Here is a 15,555-nt window from a genome sequence, read left to right on the forward strand (position 1 = left end):
AGCATACCAATAGCATAAGGACAAGGATAGGATCAAGGATAAGACGGTAGATTGAGTAGAGAAGCACCCATGTGCTGTGAGTGCGGATATGGAGGTGTGTACTTCTGTTGGTGTGCATATTCATATACTATGTAAATATACTTCCTTGACTTCCTGACTTCCTTTATTGTCATTGCATAATAACACAGCAGTGAAATTTCCAACGAAATGTCATTGCCTGGCTCCCCTGTAATAAATAATAATAATAATGTGGATAATACGTATATAATAATAATGTGTGCGTAAGTGTGCTCATATGTGTGAATGTGTGTGTGTGAATGTGTAATTGTCACTGAGAATGACAAAAGGAGAGGGACTACCTTCTACTACCCAATAAACCCTGCCCCGCGCAGCCAGGTCAAGCTCTCACCGCTAGAGAACCACCGGCCTCGTGGGTGCGGGCAAAGCCAAGGCCGACCCCCCAAGACCCGCCCGAGATGCACATTCATTCATTCATTCATTGTCTACCGTTTATCCTCACGAGGGTCGCGGGGGGTGCTGGAGCCTATCCCAGCTGTCTTCGGCCGAGAGGCGAAGTTCACCCGGGACTGGTCATTTATGCACATATATATATATGTAGTATATTCACGCCAACAGAAATACACATACACTGTAACGAATCTTTGTGATTTCCACAGTATGGTACTGTACTATTGACAGTGCATTACTGTGATCTATGTTTACAATTAAGTAGTGTGATTCTATTCTGGACTATTGTAGTATTGACACTAATTTACTGTAAATGTTTTCACATTAGAGTACTGTAAATTACACACACTTTCACATTAAAACCAGCCCATAAATAATAAGTAATTTGCTGTGAATTGAATTACAATATTTTACTGCACTAACAATAGTTACTGTATTACGAGCAGTCCATTACTGTGATTATGTAATGTGTTACTGTGAATGATATTCACATTATATTACTGTAAATATGACTGTAAATTGTACCACAATGGCGCTTTCAAAAGTGCTTTGGAGATGTTCACAGTAATTTACATTAAAATTAGTGTAAATTACTGTAGACTGCAGTGGATTGTGGGAAGAAGACTTTTGGAGGGAAAACAGCAGGACTTATTGTTCCTTTACAGAGCTGCAGTGCTGAATGCCCAGAGAGAGGAAATATATTGAAACTAGTAAGTATATTCTTCCATCTACAGATATGTAGATCTCATTCAGAGAAGTCAACACATGAAAATATAACAAGCTAGATTTGCAGATTGGATTGGATTAGATTTGACTTTTGGTATGTTTGGGTAAATGAGAGAAAGAAAGTTATTGTATAGAGCTAGCATACCACCTGTAAGTAAAAGTTGCTAGAACTCCTCTTTCAAAACGAACATCATTTATATTTTGTGTACTATTTTACTAGTTATACTGTAACTGTGATAGTCTTTTCAATTGTAATGTCTTTAGTAGGCTATAGCTCAGATGTGTTTGATTGCTATTAGAAACTCAGCAGTTAGCCAGTTATATATAGCCAGTTATAGATGCTTATATTTTTGCTGTAGTTTTAATTAAGCTTATCTTTTGTTGTCCATATATCATGTAATGTTCATTGTCTTTTATAATTCAGGGGAAAGGCGGATCTGAAAGAAATACTTCTTTCTTCACTGTCTTCTCACAAAGCTTACAGCTTTTTGGTAAGTCAAAGAAGAAAATATATGTGACCATAGTCTGTACGTAACTGACTGCTAATATTAACTTTCATCAATAGGGCCTTCAGCTATATTTCTTTCAAAGTCAACTTACAAGGTGGACAAAGGATGTCAAGACAGTCCTGAAAGACATCAGTGAGGTGGGCAATATCAACCATAGTGTTGCATCTCTACTTGTCACAATGGCCTAATTAAAAAAAATTTAAAAATTCAAAAGAGGATACACTCTTTCTTCTGGCTGATTAAAGTACATTGAACATGTGAACACGGATGCTTTTTAAACATATTTGTCAACTGAATATTGATTGCACTTAGGGATAAATGATGGCCTGCTTTTCTCTCTCTACTGTAATCAGTAACAGTTTTCACATTGTTCTTTCATACACACTTGCCATTAGCTGTTCAGGTCAATACAAGACAAACCATGGTTTTATTGAATAACTGATGAGAAAGACATTATTATGTTAAATACTATAAAATTATGTTGCCTGATCTTTTGTGTTATTTAGGTGACAACCACCTCAGCAGATGCAGCAGCCAGTCTCTCCCAAGCACACCAAGGTTGCTGGCACTTGGTAAGTGTAACTCTCTCTTCCAATGTCATGTGCAAGAACAAGTGTTAATGTGATAAAATGAAAACATCTCCATTTTATGTAATAGATTCACACAACTGAACACATTGTATTCTCATTGAGGAATCTGATGCAACTCTAGGATTGGTCCATTTGGAAGGACATTACACGTACATAGGTCAAGTAAAAACCTGGATGTAGTACCATAACATGACAGCATGTTAATCTCTACACATGTATTTTAATTATTGATATAATTATTTGTCCACTTTTTATATGCTAAACCATACACTATAACAATAATTGTTCTACCTGCTGTGTGTGTTATAGGGGACTCTGCTCTGGAGGTGCAGAAATGGATGCTGGTTATGGAGGGAGCTGTACATATTCAGCCAGAGGACCTTCCTGACTTTTTCTCAGCAGCAGCTGTCCTAATGGCCTGCTACTATGTTTTCAACATAGAGTACCAGGAAGAGGCAGCCAATACTTTGGAGTTCATTCAGAGGTTAGTCCATAATTTGCTTCTAAAGACTTGGATTACAGAATAGTTCACTCCCAAAATGTTTTTTTTTCTTTTTTTCTAATAATTACCCATGCCACGATGGCTTGAGGACACTCGGTCCCCATCCAGAATCAATTGTCATGAATGTATTCTAATACACTTTTTTCACAAGAATGCGACAAATACAAGTACTGTAAAACTTAGGTCTCCATGGCATGACTAATCCAAAGAAAAAAAAACATTTGGGGGTGAGCTACTCCTTTAAATGTTTCAGCACAGACAATCCATTTTGTCATTTACTAAAGCCTTAGCAGAAATACAACGATGGACATCTTGTCTAGATCATTAGGGATACCCCTTCAAGAGTGTGTTCTTTTGTACGGGTGCATTATGTTGTGCATGACATGGGACATTTAATGACAATGACACATTATAGTTATTTATATTGTCCATGTGTGTAGTGGTTAATAGATGTCATGCTTATTATCACCCACTAGGATGTTTTGCATTTGCTGTGGCTGAGAATATCAGTGATGTAGCAAAAGCACTAAGACTATTTCTTCTGCTTGCAGGTTCTTCCTGAGGATTAACCCTGAAGGCTCAAAGTGTACCAGGAAGAAGGCAAAAAGAAAGAGAACGGGTCTGAATCGCCGAGTGGCCACTTTAATTGGGGAAATTGTAGAGTTTGAATAGAAAAAATATTAAGGGTGTGTCACAAGTTTGAAGTCTGGTGGTTGTTTGTTACAATGCATGTTCTGCATTCTGAAAAATAAATGTAATTTAGCTGTTGTGTAATATGTTTAAGGATTTTTTGGGAGTACAATGAGGTATTTGAAGATACCAATGTCATTGTTTACAACTGTGTACTGTAATTTGACTTCATAGTAATTGGAAAACAACTCAGATAACAGTAATACAGTATTGATGTTTACAGTTATACACTGTTTTGTATTACAGTGAAGAAAATTGAACAGGAAAATTACAGTAACATACATATTTTGAGTTTACAGTAGTTTGAATTGTCACAGTATGTTTACTGTGGTTAAATTTACAGTACTTTTTTATTACTGTAAATTACATCACAGGAAACATACTGTGAAATATATTACAGTATTTTACTGGCATTGTGCTGCCAGTAAAATACTGTAAATTTAATTTACAGTCCTAGTTTTCGTACTGTAAAATAAAACGCAGTAAACATACTGTGAAATATATTACAGTAATTTACTTGGCACCGTGCTGCCAGTAAATTACTGTAAATGTAATTTACAGTACTAATGTTACTACTGTAAAATAAATCACAGTAATTATACTGTGAAATATATTACAGTAATTTACTGGCATCGTGCTGCCAGTAAATTACTGTAAATTTACAGGAAATTATTTTACAGTGTATCCATATGCACATTCACAACATATGGGTGCTGTACGACTTATCCTTGATGTCTTTATACTATTGGTACACTGTAAAAAATGTTGCTGTTAAATTACAGTACACTACTAACAGCTAGAATTGCCAGCTTCAAACTGTTATTATGGTGTGCTACTGTGATTGACAACAACAGTACTTTACTGTTGTACTTTACAGTACTGTAAAAGTATTACAGTACTGTGCTGTAGCAAATATAAACATTACAGTAATATACTGTATTTTACAGGTCTCAATTACCAACTTACTACTATAAAATTACACTAACAATTTTCCTGTTTAATTACAGAGAATTTACAAAGAATATAAATCACACAAAATGTATTCTCTGCTGTTTGCAACCATGTATCAGTAAGAACATTTTGAAAACACTTTTCCAAGACCATTGTGAAAATACACATCAGTAAGATCTTGATGAAAATATTCATCAATTGCAACATTTCTGAAGAAAACTGAAGGTATGCTGGTGTTTTTCCAACTTAAAATAGTCCTGTGAGGTACACTTATGTTCTATCAAAAAGCAGTTATACATACAGAACATCAATTTACTGCCATGTATGGAAATATACAGCATATCAGTACGAACTTATATAACTTAAATGTGCATCAATGGCAACATTTGGGGATAAACAAGAGCTCTTAAAAGAGTTCTGTGACATAGGCTCTTGGTAAAGTGGTGAGGTAGGCTTGTTCTTTACCTCAATAGAGTCCTGTGAGGCTTGTGTTTTACCTCCTAAAGAGTTCTGCAAGGTAGGTGCAAGTTTATCTTCATTTGAGTAGGTGTGGACAGTCCTGATTCAAAGCAAAGATTATTCAGTCAGGGAGAGATGGCCGTTCCTGGCCATTGTTGGTCTCTATAGCTTGCAGTGTCGATGCTCTAAAACAACAGCAAACAAAATAATCAAAATAGGTCGGAGACGTACAATAATATGACATGCTTATAAAGAAGTCTTTTATGGTTTAATATGGCAAAGTCAGTCAGAACAACATATGGAGTTAAGAGCATGGGACAAGAGAGAGCTCACTGACCTATATAAAGTCTTATTCAATGTCCATGAGGTTCTTCAGTAGTGTGGAGACATATTCACTGTGACAGACTTCTTCTGGACCATCATACCAGTCTTCTTGGAGACACGCTTTCCTCAGGTGGTCTTCCATCCTCTCTCTGATTTGATACCAATGAAGCAACTGAAATCAGAATAGTCTATGATTAGAGACCGAAAGGAAAACTATATCTTGGAACTATTCTAACATGCAACATGCAAACTCCACACAGAGATGCCCGAGAACCACTCAGCCGCCGTACAGCCTATTCAGGTTCCAGTTTTCACTAATTAAATAAATAAAATAAAAAATCTATAATGACGACAAGGAAATGAAATGATTCTTACCTCTGAATACATTCCAGAGTACAAGCTGCCTCCTCTTGATATTGAAGGTTGAATATGTAGTAGACTGCAAACACAGCAGCCAGTCCAGTCAAAAAGGATGGTGTGATGCACTCAGATATTACACGCCCCTCCAGAGTGATCATCCAGCATCCAATATTGACATTCTTTGTTCCACCTGAAACTTCAATTAACATCATCATCATCATTTACTTTATGTACACATGTATAGTCTCAAAATAATGACCAATGTAACATATGAAACATTGAAAATTAAATGCTTACCAAGCAGTATCAGACGAGGGCTTGCAGGAGGAGTGAAGGTTGTTTCAATGTCAGCTACAGAGGCAGACCCCTGGAAGGAACAAAGACAACCATATTATGGAAAATAATAAACAATCAAAAAACAGAAGCACTGGGTGAGAATAATGTTGACCTGCTGTAAAAATAAATATGGCATTCAATATTTAAACACGTGGCAAGAAAGAGAATATAAACTTACATCTGCAAGAAGGACCAGCCCTGTTAGCTTCTCTCCAAAGTGTGCCATGAGCAGCTGAACAATGCAAAGTACCATCTCTGTGCCTTCGCTATTACAAAGGACATCTTTGTTGGTCAGTTTTACCCTCAAGTATTCTGAGATGGCTCTTCCACATTCCTCCATACTCCAGTTCCAAGCTACGAAGCACATTGGTGTCTGTAAGCAACTCAAAATACAGTATATTACTGTTGGAAATTGGCCATAAATTAACAGTAATTGTTTACAGTGTATGCTATTATTACAGTAATAATGATGTCAAGCAGTGAGATTTTAATTACTGCAACTGTATTGCTGTAATTCTGTTTACTATCTGTTTACCAAGAACAGTTTCTTCCTGTCTGCTGTCAGCCTCATCAACAAGGCCCGGAACCCCACCTGACACTCTTCACACCCCACCTCTGCCTCATCCTGCCACTTTGACACTTTCATTATACGTATGCGTTACATTAAGGCTCAGTTTGGACTCTTAGGAAAAACAATCAGACTGCACTTCCGGAATAACAAACAAAAACAGACTGTGTACATATATTTATACTGTTATTCTGTATATTTTGTATTTTCATATTTTGTATTTCATATTTTGTATTTTTCATTCTTTTTTAATAGATGTGTATGCACCTACTATACCAAAACAAATTCCTAGTATGTGTTTGATCATACATGGCAATAAACCTTTTCTGATTCTGATTCTGATGTCTTCATTGTTACTATTGCCACTGGTAAGTTGGACTGTTTCATTTCAGTGATATCACTCGTCTATTTGATACTTTGTTCTCTCCATTGTGTGCCATCATTGACATTTACTGACGTAGTCCTGTTTGAAGGCGCCAGTGATTGGCCACAGGTGTGTGCTCCAAGCTCCGCCTCTGCAGGAACAGCATGCAGTACAACACACAGCAGACAGGCGGCAGCAGAGCAACAACACAGAACCTGACCGAATTGTGTGCATTGTCAATTTGGGTCCTTCACGACTCTCCTCCATTTTATAAGCATGTAATGTCACTGGGATATTCGTTAACACTTTACAGTAAGGTACATCTACTGACAGTAGTCCATGAGGAACAAACCTACCTAAGCCTAACCACATTAGTTCTTCATTACCACCTCAGCCTCTTTTCGCTGCGTTTTTTGCTTGTTTCTTCAACTTTTTTCCCTTGATGATGGACTGTCTTAGTCATAACTTTCTCCAAAATGTCCACATGCAAGAACTCACGCATGTACGTGGCCTTCTCACTTTAACGTCATGTGACGTACATACATTTGATGACTGCAACTGGACGTGCATGTCAGAGCCACATTGTCATGGAAGCCAGCCGTTGAACATTCCTCCCTGATGCCTTAGGAGTCAAGACATCAAATTGACGGCTCAGGCTTTGACTTGATGCCTAGCGTACATGAGTGTAGAGCTGGACCAGACAGCTTGCAATTCAATGAAGACATGAAATATCATTGACATCTTTATTTTCATTATAACTCACAGATCATTACAAAGGTACAAAAAGTGAAAATCCATCCAGTGATTTTATTCATTCAAGCTTACACTTTCTTTTCATATTTTCTCATAACTTAAAAAAGACTTTGAAAAGAAAGTCCAACGTCACAGATGTCGCTCAGATGGCTTCTCTGAAAATAAACAGTTTGGAAAGCATTGTTGTTATTTAGTTTATTTAGTTTGTTATTATTTAGTTATTTAGTTTAAATACATAAATCATACCATGGTGGGAGACATACTTCCAAGTGATTGGTCCGACGGTGAGTGGCATGATTGGAGTAGACTTTGACACGGAGCGTTGTGCTCTCCTTGAGCAGGACTACACGGTGGCAAACGACAAGATAACATTACAACCAAGTGCACCAATGACAGACATAACATTGTTATTCATCTAACAGAATGCAGTATGCGACTCACCGGAATGCAAGAGTACCTCCTGCGGTCACACAGGCTGAGGCCGCAGTGGAGGTAAACATCTCGGTATTCTCCCTGAAGAAGGAAAAACAGGGCGGAGAAACGAGCTCGGAGGGATGAGCCGCTCTCAACCACAGACACTTGTTGGCGGTCAGTGGGACATCTAGTAAAGACGATGGTTAGCAGGTAGCTTGTTGTCATATTCACCCCAACTGAGCATAGACATACTTGTTCTGGATGAGGGAGTATCGTTCAGGATTATCAGGGTTGGATGAGTGAGAGGCGAAGCAGTCCTCCAAGACAACTGCCAAGCTGGGATCTGTCTTGCCCACAGAGACCCCCACATATAATGGTGAGCCCACTGGAAGGACCACCGCACCTGCCCCATAAGGATCTGTGTAGTCAGAGTTCCGGAACAGGACCATGGCGGCTCTAGCTTTGGCACCTGAGCCGACAACGGCCCCTTCCATCCTGTCAATAAAAGACACATATACACAAAGTCATCACACAGCGACTTAACACTCAAAAGGTACCAAGGAAATATACATTATGTTTAGCAATAGGAGTTGGAAATAACAAACAGCAGCTATTTTAACATCTACCCATAATGCAGTTCATTGGAGGACAAGCAACACATACTGTATGGATGGTGCTGCAATCAGCCTCTGTCCACCAGAGGGAGCCTCGCGCAGAAAACCCAAAGAGAGACTGACATCATTGCAGCGTCTCAATGAATGCATTGCTCATATGCAATGCCTTTATATTTTTTCATTTATACTCGTATTGGTACATGTGTGGTGTATATTTCTATATATTTCTAATATATTTCTATTTTTCCCTTTTGGAGTGCAATGCTTCTGTGTGATAAGTGTTGTTCTCAGTTTTTTGTAAATTCATGACAAAAAACGACTTGCAAAGCAGCATCATCCAGGTCATGATATCATGATATGAATTTGGGTCTTATAATGAGACAAACGATAGAAAAAGACAAACATCGACATACAGTGGTACCTCGGTTTTTGTATGTAGAGTCCGTTTTCAGTGAAAATTCTTACCAAAAATATGTTTGAGTTCTTGTATCATACACCAAGCAGTGTGTCATTCAGCTTGTATCAGGGTTAACCGGTTCCAGACCCAACTGTGATAAGTGAATTTCCACACAGTAAACTTTTTCATAGCACAGAAAATCTGTTCAAGATCTTCCAAATATGTTTTTCCCCATTATTAGAGTTCTCTTGACATGAAATAGCACCCCTATAGTCACCTTTACACTTTACACATTACCCAATATAGTAAACATGAGAGAAAGTAGGCCATTAAACATGACTTGTGTCTTGCTGTAAATGTGTTCCGGTGGTAGGGGAGATGAATGGGTCAGGGATCAGAGTCGAGTTTTGGCTTGGTGTGGGTTACGGCTACACCGGTATGGGAGTTCCAGCAGTCGTTCCAGCAGTCTAGGCTGGTGCTTGTGTGTCTCACCCAACATTACAGTCACATGACCGACAAATCCAGCTATCACCAATGGCTTTAAAGCACTATTGAAGGTACTTATGAAGATAATACTCACACCAGGAATGGTCTGACGGCGACGTTCAGTCTGCTGTCTGCGTTTAGGGGATAGACGCATGAGAAAGGAAGACCCACAGGGACAGAGAAGGAAGCGTTGCTTGCTGGATAAAGGAATAAGCTGTTGGAGTAGACGGCATGTGTGCTGTTGGTCTGAAAGACAAATAGTTCAATCAAATAGAGACTTTTATTCACAAGACAAGGCTCATATCAATGGTATTATATTATTGACTTGTCTTGGACATTTAAGGTCCCCTTTCATGCAAAATAGACAACACAGAACACACACAAGGCAACTATTACTACAAGTAGAGGATAATCAATAGGGAGCCTTAACTCTACCTTAACGTACCTGGAGCAACTACATACAAAGCAATGTGCGAGAGTGAGTGATGCCACACATTTCGGGCCGCGAGTTCAAAAACCCCTGCCCTCGAGCCTGTCTAAGCGCACCAAACCTCAGATCTTTGCTCCACGAGTCAGGCACAGTCAGTGTTGAAGGTCCTGGTTTTCAGGCTTCGCCACACATCTTAAATTTACTTTAAAAATTTACTGATATTTAGCCGATATTAGCTTTTTTGACGGAAACTGATATGCCGATATTGTCCAGTCGATACCAATATGTGTAACATGACATATGTATAGCATATACATATGTCATGTTACACATATCGGTGTACATGAACACATATGCGTTGAATACAGCGGGGGGTTTTATATCAGTTTTCAGGATTGGGAAAAAATGTGACACCAATATCGACCGATATCACATTTTGATGCTGATATCAGACATCCGTTCTTAAAATACAGTCTGGAGCTGTGCCAGTTGTCCATCAACTCCGGATGTTCAGTCATTGTGTTTTGTTCAGCGAACAGCTCATTAGCAATAAAACAACAGACACATAAACCTGCGTCATGGCTTAATTCTGGACAACACACTTCAAATGCACTATTATGGGATGTCTGACACGTATTGGGAATGCTTGAAAAATAGTGTAATATGGGACTTTTCAATAAATAAATGGAATGCTTTTATAAATACTATGTACAGTCATCCCTTAGTTATTCCCGTTAATTGGACTGAGATAAGTGAATAAAGTTGGATTTCTATTTATAAACGGAATATTTGCATATTTAGAGCACGTAAAAACAGTTTACTCCCTTCTACATATGTTTCTGTAACATTATTAGAGCCCTTTAGACAGAAAATAACACCCCTATAGTCACCTTACACCCCGTAATACCCAATATAGTAGACCCAAAATACCCAAAAAGAGTCGACTAATTAATTTAGGCAAGAAATACTTCATATTTGCTTAACTATGCATATGTTTTCATCTACAAAACAGCATGTTTTATTCATTAATACATTTTTGAAAAACGGTGATAGAGTGAAGCTGTGAAATTGTAACCACAAGGTGGCGAGGGATGACTGTATAGTGTGTATGTCAATGTGTGTATATGTGTGTGTGTGTCAAGGAGCTCGGGTTCTTCTTACGGTCAGTGTGTTTCCACAGGCGTCTGCCCGAGTGTCAGTTTCGTACCACACGACATCACCTCGCACCCGGACCCAGGAACAATTGCGGACCGCCAGGTTGCCGTTGAGTGGGTCATAACCAATGTGGGTTATAAAAACTGAATCCAGGCCCACTTGGATTTTGTCTGAGCCACAAATCAGGTGAGACAGACGAAGCGAAGGTGCCGTCTCTACAGAAAAAAATATTACGGGGGCGTTCATTTCCCTTTCTTTGTGTAGTAGGCCAAAATATGATGAAAATACACACACAAAACCCACTTTCACAAATAATGCTAGCATCCTCACTGTGGATGCAGTTGTGCCTCCCAAATCCGAGATGTCTGCAGCTTGTGAGGGATGTTTCATTTCCATGACAGCGGACGTCGTCCAACCAGATGGGTCCGCTGCCTGGTCCAAAAGCTGCACTGTGCAGTGCTGAGCGAGCCGTGCCGCAGCCCAACTGTCTGCACGCCACGTTGGCATTGGCGAGGTCCCAGATGTCGTCACACACAGTCCCCCACTGTCCATTATGGTAGACCTCAACTCTTCCAGCGCAGCGGTCGCCGGAGTTGCTCAGCCTCAAGGGTGAAGCAGCTAGCAAAAGAAAATATACATCATTCATCTACAGGCGTGGAACCAAAAAGGTTAGAGCACACTTCAATTTAATGCCTGCCACTACTGAAGGTAGCTCCTTTAGAGACTACAACAATGGCTCTTTGGCAGCTGTTGGTGTCACACTAAGTGATTTTGGCTATTCTCAAGAAAACCATGCTAGATATCAGCTCTTAAATGCTATCATCATTATACCTGTCCAAGCAATTACCTTTAGTTGTGCCAGGCATTAAAACGAATCAATAAACTGAAGAAAAAAGCCTGGTCTTGTTGTCTTTTCAACAAACTCTCACTCTTTCTCTGGCTCTCAACGAAGGCGGTCGCATCTTTCCTCCCTATCCCTTATCTTCCCTGCGTAGCTTCTTTGTCTTGTCTAGTCTCGTCTTATACTTTCTCAAGAGCCTCTCACTGCACTGCTCTCCAAAAATGTAAATCATGGAATTGATCAACTGGTCTCTCCACGCAATTGACACGATCTTCTCGACGAGAAGGTACGGGGGAACCTGCCTGGCCTGACGGAACGTACACCGCTGGGTACATGATGGACAGTTGGGGGAAGTGGAAGGTCATGTGCCTGGCGACACCTGGTGTTTCTTTTCTCTTGGCCCACCATGGACTTCTCCATGGCAACTGCTATGTATCGCAATGACACCCTGCGAACTGAACTCCAGGTGGGTGGAGGAAGTGTCGCAGGCATCCCCCCACTCCCACCACCACCCAAAGCCTTCGTCGCTAATTTCCCCGGTGCGGGCATGACGGACCACGGCTTGCGCCGTAAGTGGCTGCAGGTAGCCGGGCTGGCCGCTGCTCGTATCGGCTATTTTCCCTTTGTGGCGCTAGTCTTGTGTCTATGTGTGTGAACAATGTATTTTACCTGTATGCCGATTAGTTTTTTTTAACACTGTACTCCTTCATCTAAGAGTCTAGTTTGGAGTTGTTGTTTTTTCCCCTCCCCTTGCCTAGTGTTGCCCCCCCCACACACATGCAAATTTCCCCACTGAGGGACGAATAAAGGCATATCATCATCATCAAACCTTCGGAATAAACTGATAATATCAGTGGGCCAATATTATCGGACATCCTTAATTATTTTTGATGTGTCTTTAATGTCTTTATTCTTACCTTCACAAACCACGCCGGCATCCTCATTGTGGTTACAGTTGTGGGATCCGATCCCTTGGTGCCGGCACTCACTGAGCTTCGATTCATTGCCTGTGCATCGGACATTGTCCAACCAAATGGGCCCTCTGCCCGCTCCAAAGAAGGCCCTTGTTGGGGCCGACAGGGCCCTGCCACATCCCAACTGTCTACACACCACCTGAGCATGGTTCAGGTCCCAGATATCGTCACACACTGTTCCCCACTGTTCACGGTGGAAGAATTCCACTCTTCCGGTGCAGGAGCTGTTTCCTCCATTTGCCAGACGGACATCACCATTGTTTATTGAGGGGGGTGTTGTTGTTGAGTAAGAGGTTGTGTGAGTTTCTTCGGGTGTGGTTGCTGTTTCAGGTTCTGGTGTAAAATAATCTGTTCCGTTAGCCTCTGTGTAGAGAAAAGGGTGTGTTAGACTGAATGGTCTTCGGTTCAACAAGCACCATCAAGCAAATACCTGCACAATAGGCCAGACGGCATGTGGACGGCCTGACCAGTTTGTAGACGTAGTAGCTGGAATCTGCTCTGGCGCACAACTTGACATGGATGTGATGGGAATCAAAATGGCAGCATTGGCTCAGCCAGGCATTACACACAGTGCGAGTTTCAATTTCCTCCGACTGCATGGGATGAGGTTCTGTTATCCACAAAGGTGCATGGGTTCCGCACATGTTCTCTTCTATACATCTCTCAGGGATGTGTGCACTGTTGTGCCCCAGGAACAGACGATACCAACCCCGCCATTCCACATCAGAGTCACAATTCGCCTGGTTGCTGTTATTGTATCTAAATTCCGTGGAACGCCACGCGTCATTCAGGACAGTGTAGCTGTCACAGGGGTCGCCACAGCTGGTCCCGTTATTCCCAACGCAGTCCATGCCTGGTGGGCACATAGTGTCTCCACAACGGAAGTGCACTGATGGTGAAGAAACGGCGGATCTGGAGAGTGAAGCAGGGATCAGGCATTCATAGGAGCCAGGTGTGTTCTGGCAAATCCAAGGTGCCATGCAAGGTGGGTGGGGGAGGGCGCATTCGTCAACGTCCACACAGCCGCTGTCACGTACCCACTGATAACCTTGGCTACAGCATGAACCGTCGCTGCAGGTGAAGGGGTTGTAACAGGCGACACCATCACCCACTAAGCCATCTTTGCAGACACACGACAATCTGCTGAAGGAGTTGACTCCTTCCTGTGACTCCTTGCATGTTGCATCATCATGGCACGTGTCACAGCTGGAAACAACTGAACCTAAAACAATACATCATTGTTCATTCCATGCAGCTTGTACCTGACATTGGTTCACTGGAAAAGTATGGAATATGGAAACGCAAGAATGGAACAATAGTCACATTTCCAAGACAAAATGATGACTTCCTAAAAATAAAGAAATTAATTGACATGATTTATGAGCTACATTACTATATAATATAATCACCTGGGAATGATAGGGTCATACAATAGCAGAATAATGTCAACAATACAATGAATTACGCTATTAATGACACTAGAGATACTAGAGCTACAACTGAAGATTATTTTATTTAATAAATTAGGCTCAAGGTGGTTTGGATTTAGTGGTTTGGATTGCAACACTGTTTTCCGATGTCACAGCACTCAAATCTCACAGCTTCACTCATCACAGATTTTCAAGCATACATGAATTAATAATCGTTTTGTTTCATGTTTGAATACAACCTTTTATTAGTCAAAATATATCTATAGTTAAGCAAATGTCACATATTTTGCATGTTTTTCGTTGTTATTCTTCTTTAAATCACATTACATGTAAACGGGAAATGACAATATCTTTTAAAAATACTTTTACATTTGTACAACGTCTGTTTTACCAGTGTCCATTCTCTTTTGCTACTTAGTTAACGTGTGATAAATAAGGAAGCTCCCGTTTCCGACACAAGATGGGCACCTTAATGCACCAGGGCAGAGTTGAGCGTGTCGGAGTTGTAACGTTTGACGTTCAACTAACAGTGTGGCATATAAACGTGAGTAACCTGGTTATTATTATGGTTAATATTATGGTATGGTATATTATTAATCATTCCTTCATTGCTAGACGCTGTTTGCACCGTCATATTGGAACGTGTTGGGATTCAGCTGCCGAGCTGGTCGCTAACTGCTGAGCTAAGTTAGCCATTGCCACCAATTCATGCTAGCACTATTAGCATGCTATTTTAGTGTGTTTAGTGTACTGCTTCCAGCTGAGATGTTATGTTGCTGTGTTCTTGTTTATGTTGCTAACTGCTAGCTTTATAAGCATTGTGGTAGGGTAGATGAATATTGTTAATTATTATTCATAATAATTATTCATGACAGCATATAGTTAAAGGCAAATCATCAGCATTGCCACCTATTCATTCTATTGTTAGCATGCTATTTCAGTGTATTTAGTGTACTGCTTCCAGCTGAGCTGTTATGTTGCTATGCTCTTGTTTATATTGTAACTCCTCATAGCTCAAAATAAAAGAGTCTGATTCAAATAATCTGCTATTAAAGGAACCATCCACCCATTTTCTATGCCACTTATCCTCACTAACATGGCGGGGGTATGCTGGAGCCTATCCCAGTTTTTTGTTTTTCACTTCGTCAGCCTTAGTTCCTGCTTTCATGCACTTATTCTGTATTATTTCCAGTGTTGGTATGTCCTGTGTTCCG

General features: G+C 40.4%; 1 protein-coding gene and 1 long non-coding RNA gene across 2 annotated transcripts; both read right to left on the reverse strand.

Moving 5' to 3' along the window:
- Positions 1-4,832: 4,832 nt before the first annotated feature.
- On the reverse strand, positions 4,833-6,213 carry LOC131104318 (uncharacterized). Its single transcript, XR_013628117.1, has 5 exons — positions 6,094-6,213; positions 5,877-5,930; positions 5,595-5,775; positions 5,233-5,391; positions 4,833-5,080 (listed from the first exon to the last, which is right to left on the reverse strand). It is a non-coding gene; the product is annotated as an uncharacterized LOC131104318 (long non-coding RNA).
- Positions 6,214-7,607: 1,394 nt separating this feature from the next.
- Positions 7,608-14,180, reverse strand: LOC131140090 (uncharacterized). The gene is made up of 10 exons (XM_078793214.1): positions 14,174-14,180; positions 13,342-14,127; positions 12,855-13,274; positions 11,400-11,714; positions 11,103-11,311; positions 9,606-9,757; positions 8,267-8,509; positions 8,042-8,201; positions 7,864-7,943; positions 7,608-7,755 (listed from the first exon to the last, which is right to left on the reverse strand). Exons 1-10 carry the CDS (start codon positions 14,178-14,180, stop codon positions 7,743-7,745), a joined length of 2,385 nt encoding a protein of 794 aa, XP_078649340.1. The 3' UTR covers positions 7,608-7,742.
- Positions 14,181-15,555: the final 1,375 nt, after the last annotated feature.

This window comes from Doryrhamphus excisus, linkage group LG9 (assembly GCF_037039965.1).
Source record: "Doryrhamphus excisus strain RoL-2023G ecotype Guam linkage group LG9, RoL_Dexc_Guam_v1.1, whole genome shotgun sequence".
NCBI lineage: Eukaryota > Metazoa > Chordata > Actinopteri > Syngnathiformes > Syngnathidae > Doryrhamphus > Doryrhamphus excisus.

Bases quoted from the DNA above. Each gene is read 5' to 3' on its own strand.
- LOC131140090 (XM_078793214.1), bottom strand. The intron at 11,312-11,399 runs GTGGGTTTTGTG...TTTTTTCTGTAG, and splicing joins TGCTAGCATTATTTGTGAAA to AGACGGCACCTTCGCTTCGT. The intron at 8,202-8,266 runs GTATGTCTATGC...CGTCTTTACTAG, and splicing joins TACTCCCTCATCCAGAACAA to ATGTCCCACTGACCGCCAAC.